Source organism: Schistosoma mansoni (assembly GCF_000237925.1).
Source record: "Schistosoma mansoni, WGS project CABG00000000 data, chromosome 5 unplaced supercontig 0198, strain Puerto Rico, whole genome shotgun sequence".
Classification (NCBI taxonomy): Eukaryota; Metazoa; Platyhelminthes; class Trematoda; order Strigeidida; family Schistosomatidae; genus Schistosoma; species Schistosoma mansoni.
This window is the reverse complement of record NW_017386019.1, coordinates 174,508-180,507: the sequence shown is the minus strand read 5'-3', so window position 1 is coordinate 180,507 and position 6,000 is coordinate 174,508. Positions and strand designations below refer to the sequence as shown.

Genomic DNA, 6,000 nt, shown 5'->3' with positions numbered 1-6,000 from the left:
ATCATTTAACTGCTGTTTATAAGGTAGCCCGTCATTATCGAGCCTCGAAGCCACAGTGGAACAAGCACCAACCCGAACTCGCTTTCAAAGCCGCCTTCTGGCGTGGCTTGGAAGATGCCCGATTAGGGCGAGTTCTTACGGCTTTACGAGAACGTGACCTGGATTGGGGGACGTAGGGATCTGGTACGTCCAATCGGTCTCGAAAACTGAGGCAAGGGAGGATACATTTGTCCCTATCCCCATGAGCCGTAGGTAGCCTAGCGTCGAGATCGATGTTTGAACGTGAAGTAGAAGCAACCATATAGTTGTTTTGGGCGCTAACTCGTGCTAGGATTTTGTCTGCTATTAGGGCCACCTGGTTGAGTGGGGTGTCCATGAGCAGGGCCGTAAGGGATGGTTGAATGCTCACTGGTAGAGCTTCGAGCCACAGATCTTTGACTATCTCAGAGTCAGCTGTTATGTTTCCTGCAAGAGATTGCAGGCGTGTGAGGTGGTGGCTCGGTTTAGCATCACCCATAGGGTGACGTGCTAATAAAGTCCTCAGTCGTTCCTCTCTTGACGGGAGGAAATGTCGAAGGATTGCATCCTTGAGACGATCGTAAAAGTTTGAGACGTTTGGATTGAGGACTACCTCACGAACAGCGGTTAAATGATCCCCAGGCAATGATTCCAGAGCGTAGGCGTACTTTTGCCGTTGATTGGTTATGTGGCGGATCTCGAATTGAGACTCCAATGCCGCGAACCAAACTTATGGATCGTGGGGAATAAAAGGAGCCGGTCGAAAACTTATTGCCTGTACTTCAGAGTCTATTATATTAATACTATTTTTATCGTTATCCACCATGCTAAGTTGCCAGAATGTTATATATTGAAAAATATCAATACGAATACGTGCAACAGATGTGGATAGATAAATTATAGACTCACCGCTTTGATCTTGTTTGGAAGATTGGCTGAAGTTGAATTGTGCTCGTAGAATTGGGTCACCAGTTGTAGATGGCGTCGAGTCTTGATGGACTATGATCACCACTACACTAAGTTTACGCGTCCAGAAACGACTTGGTCCCTTTGATAACTCGCAAAGCAGAAGGCTGTAATTGGTTCAGGTAGAGTATATTTATTGGCGATCTCGTGGTATCGAAAGAATACCGAGACGTGCCAACGAGTACAGGCAAAAAGGACAGAGCGTAAGAGAGTTCAAACCAACAAAATGGAGAGCGTAACGAGAAGTGACTTTGATACAGTTAAACAACAACGAGTACGATAAAACAATCACTGGTACAATTGGTTATAATAATAATTGTTTCCATTACTCCAATCGTGTTCTCGTCGAGACAAACCGGTCACTACAATGACATTATCAGCGTGCAAGAGGTTCCCTCGACTGCCTAGACTGAAGGTTCGTGAGCATGTGTGGTTCACTAGAACGCCAATTTACTTAGCAGGTTGCAGGTTGTTCAATGTATGAGCAGATAGTAAAGACGTCGTAAATATATAGCATGAGATAGCGATATATCCGCAACAATGAGCGATAATAATCAAGCCATTGATGTGATAAATGATCCAGAACAAAATAGAGATGATTGATCCTAGAGTAAAGCTTATTAAAATTAAAGGCATCCACAGACATAATAGGAGGCAATATCGAAATGAAAAATGTGTTGTATAATAACATTTAGAAAAAATGATCTCGACTAAGCGAATGAGTGTAACATTGGGCCAAAAATTGACATGGAAAAAAAGTGGAACGAACTCACTTAAAGCAGGAAAATCTTACGTTATTGAATAATAAAATAGTCCAGTGAGTTTCGAATGTCATAACGTGAATGGAATGTTCATATAATTATAATTTGTTCGGTGAGTGATTTGACTGTGTAAATGTCATAATTTACTGTCAATACGAACAGCAATAATAATTCCACGTTATGTGATGATATGACATTAATGTAATAATAAACATATGATAATTATTCGAATCATAATGGAAAAAAATCCGCCAGATGGATCGATGAGCAGAGTTGACATGATGACAAAGTATTGATAAGATAATACGATTCGAGTATGTCCATGTCGTGCTGCACAGGCTTCGCTGAGTTTGCTTGTCGAAAGTATGAGGTGCCGAAGTTTCTTCATTGACGTAGCCTCCTGCGTTAGGTTTGTCGTGACTGGTTCGCTCGATGAGGTCACCAATTCTGTAGTGCCGTGCCTCGTTAATCGTTCACCTCGATAACCGTTATAATACAAATCTCAATGGTGCATGAAATCAGAAGGCGAAGAGAAGCGGCAACTACATTTTATTATCAAATGACGCAGGCCAGAAAGCTACAAGCACATGAGCAGATGCCAGCGAGCAAAGCGAAAACAACGCACATTGGAGATGGCGGGTAAGTCAACTCGCTTTTATCAAGCGTTAATAAATATTTAAAGTTCGATAAAACTAAATTACAGGCATGTGATGAATAAGATAAAAAGTGTACACACATGTGCGCTCATATAAAAGCAGTCAGTGTTAATAAGTGAATAATTAACAAGGTCGAAAGGTGACTCATGATAGGTTGGTAAATTGGCTTGTCCATAAGGTAGAATAAAGGTAGATGGGATTAACGTGTTAATCGACACTACCGAAACATATATATCTGGTTCCCTTTTGTACCGATATTTATGTGTTCCATTAAATAGTTAATAACCCTTTTCCAATCTCAGACGTTGCTTTCATTGTGGCCCTGAAATACACGAACATTGAGTCGTAGGTACCTATAATGGTATACCAGTAATCTAGAAGTATACTTTGTATAACCATTTTTCACACCCATATGTATAGTTAAATATAATTTATCTTGGAGTCAACTATTTAACTTTCAGTTTAGTGATAATAATTTACAATCTATCGAAGTTAATTTTTCCATGGAGAATTTACGTAATCAATGGAAACAGATTTTATATTCAATACCAATATCAAATAATGATAATAATCTTTACAATATACCAAATACTACTGATAACAGTATTGATGATAAACACATTGAAGAGAATATCATGTTTGGTAAATTTACATCTATAGAAAATCAAGAAGCTGAAAATGAATTAACTACATATTTCAAGTAATTCATTAATTTGTCTGTCTGTATGTATATTTGTTTGTTTCTTTCTTCAGAGCAAATGGTCTAATATTGAAAGTTTGCATTATTCACAACGATTTTAGAATAAGCTTAAGAAACTAAAACCAATTTTCAGCTAATCTGAATACAGATGACATAAATACATAATTTCTTACAGCATAGTTGCATCGACACCTGAACTAATGATAGGGAGTGAAGTAGTTGAGCGTATTGACCGCTTCACTTATCTTGGGAGTCTCATCAGCCCTTGTGGTTTGGTGTGTGACGAAATCTCAACTCGGATACAGAAGGCTCGTCTACTTTTCACCAACTTGCGTCATTTATGGCGTAGGCGAGATATCCGTCTAGCAATCAAAAAACGGGTTTGCTGCGCAGCAGCAGTTCGTTCCGTCCTACTTTATTGCAGTGAAACCTAGCCGGTAAGAATAGAGGATATTCGTAGGCTACTAGTATTCGATCATAGGTGTCTTCGAAGCATTGCTCGTATATCCTGGGACCACCGAGTAAGTAATGCAGTTGTTAGGAAACGGGTACTAGGTAAGGATGTCAAATCGGTTGATGAAGTAGTGAAACTTCATCAGTTGAGATGACTGGGACATGTGTTACGTATGCCTAACCACCGACTGCCCCGACGTGCAATGTTTCATGGTGTAGGAGTAGGTTGGAAGAAAGCTAGGGGCGGGCAGACCAAAACGTGGCACAAATCCATGAAGTCACTAACAAGTGGACTGAGCCATGTTGGTAGGTGTAGACTACCTGGTTGGGACTCGCGAGATGATAGCAATTGATGGTTAGAGACCTTGAATGACATGGCTCAGAATCGTTTGCAATGGCGAAGGTGCACCCACTCTTTGTGTTCTGCCAAATCCTAATCTTCTTAATTCTTCATCTCTCTATCCTTTTTCTCTTTCCAAATTTATTTCACTGGACTGTACTCCTTGAATAACATCTTCAAACCCTAATTTTCCTGATTACTACTTATACTCTTACTACTTCTACCGCTATGGGATTTGAATCGACAACTTCATCTCTGTGTTAATGTGGTATGGCAACTCGAACTGATGTACGTACGTACGAAGTTCCACGTTGTGTTTGACTAACTGACGGAATATGTCGAAAAACATTACGCTTACGATTAAGAGTTTTGTTTAGAACATAAGTTTTGATTTAGGACTTAGATTTAAAAACTTTGATTATGAGATAGGAATAATAATAAGGAATCTGTTAAGAGGATGTTATGTTATCTCATATGAATAAAGAGATGTAGGCAGTTAGTTCTTGAACTTCAAATATTAAAAGTATCTACATTACCTTCAAAAATTTACAAACTCTTTATCTACATATTTTGTATTTCGTTCAATAGATTAAAATCATTAGATAGTTAAACCTGATTGGTTCTTTAGTAATGTGTACTTTTATTCTTAATATCAGAAAGGGGTTTTATGGAGATTGTAGTAATTTAATAGTTGAGTTCATGAGTCAATCCACCAACATGGAAAACCTGGAAGCACTGGACGGCCAGCTCAGTGGTCTAGAGGTTAAGTGCTCGCGCGCGACACCAAAGGTTCTGGGTTCGAATTCCGCGAGCGGGATCGTGGATGTGCACCACTGAGGAGTCTCGTACTAGAACGAAACGGCCGTCCAGTGTTTCCAGGTTTTTTATGGTGGTGTAGCTTCAATTGACTTATGAACTTAACTATTTTATTTTTAAGTCCTAAAACTTGTAATTGCATGATAGTTGTTATATTCAACAACTCTGTGCTTATTAAAACAACACTTCAAACCCGGTTCAATGGATTTTGTAAAATAAAACTAGAGTCTTTAATAACATAATACTCAAATTGCAAGCTCAATGCATAGTCGTTGATCTGTTTTACTTTCCTTTAGCCTATTCACAGTCTAATTGGTTTCTGATTAACTTAATTCGAGACTGTTGACTGTACATTATGATTCTAGCAAAACATTTAGGGTAGAAAAATTGTGCATAGAATTATGCGCTAGATCAATCTCCTTAATCATTACACTTAGCCCTGCATGATCTTTTCTAGTTATTAAGTTCCAAAATAGTCACGGGCTGGCAACATTGTGGTAATATGGAGATAATTAGACGTTAAATGACTGCAGTTAAAGAATCTGACTATGTAAGAATTCTAGATATATATATCTTGAATAATCTAAACCGATGTTGGTCAAATCGTTTGCAACAAATTTCGGAATAATGTAATAAGAATAATTATGATGTACCGTTGTAGTGAACAAAAACAAGAGTGGGGACAATCGAATGTATTTTAGTACAGCATTACAGAATATCACTAAAATATAAGAACCGTATAGTGAACAGTTAATTTGCAAAATAACAATCATTTGTTTCAATTTGATTGTTTCTTCTGCAACTATTCGTCCATAGTCCCCGATTATAATTGTTCATGCATTTTCGTACCGATTGTGTGCCATACCCGTTCTCTCCTTATCGACCTTCTACTGAAATACATTCAATGCCCGACCATCACCATATACTTCCTATGTGGATATCAATAACCCACACTACACCCTGAATTTCGTACAATCAAGTTATTAGTGATCAAAATTAGTAAATTTACTTGATAGAACATGGATTTGTATATCTATCATTACATTCATATCTATTTAAATCATTATCATTATTATTATTTTTCCATTAAAGGAAAGAAACTTTCAACAGTTTAAAAGTAATTGGACAATTTAATTTGGGATTTATAATAGCACAACATAATCAAGATTTATTCATCATTGATCAACATGCTAGTGATGAAAAATATCGATTTGAACAATTATCAGAAAATTATCGATTTAAAAGTCAACCATTAGTTGTGTAAGCATTCATTGACAACATTTTCTTTTT

At 37.8% G+C, this 6,000-nt stretch overlaps 1 protein-coding gene across 1 annotated transcript in view; it reads left to right on the top strand.

Moving 5' to 3' along the window:
* Smp_143380 (DNA mismatch repair protein PMS2, putative) overlaps positions 1 to 6,000 on the top strand; it is a gene marked incomplete at its 3' end in the record, with an annotated part of 36,972 nt that overhangs the window by 19,926 nt on the left and 11,046 nt on the right. The window contains exons 10-11 of the mRNA XM_018791068.1: positions 2,863 to 3,101; positions 5,803 to 5,970. Coding sequence (XP_018645717.1) covers positions 2,863 to 3,101; positions 5,803 to 5,970 — 407 coding nt within the window. The remainder of the gene's footprint in view (positions 1 to 2,862; positions 3,102 to 5,802; positions 5,971 to 6,000) is intronic.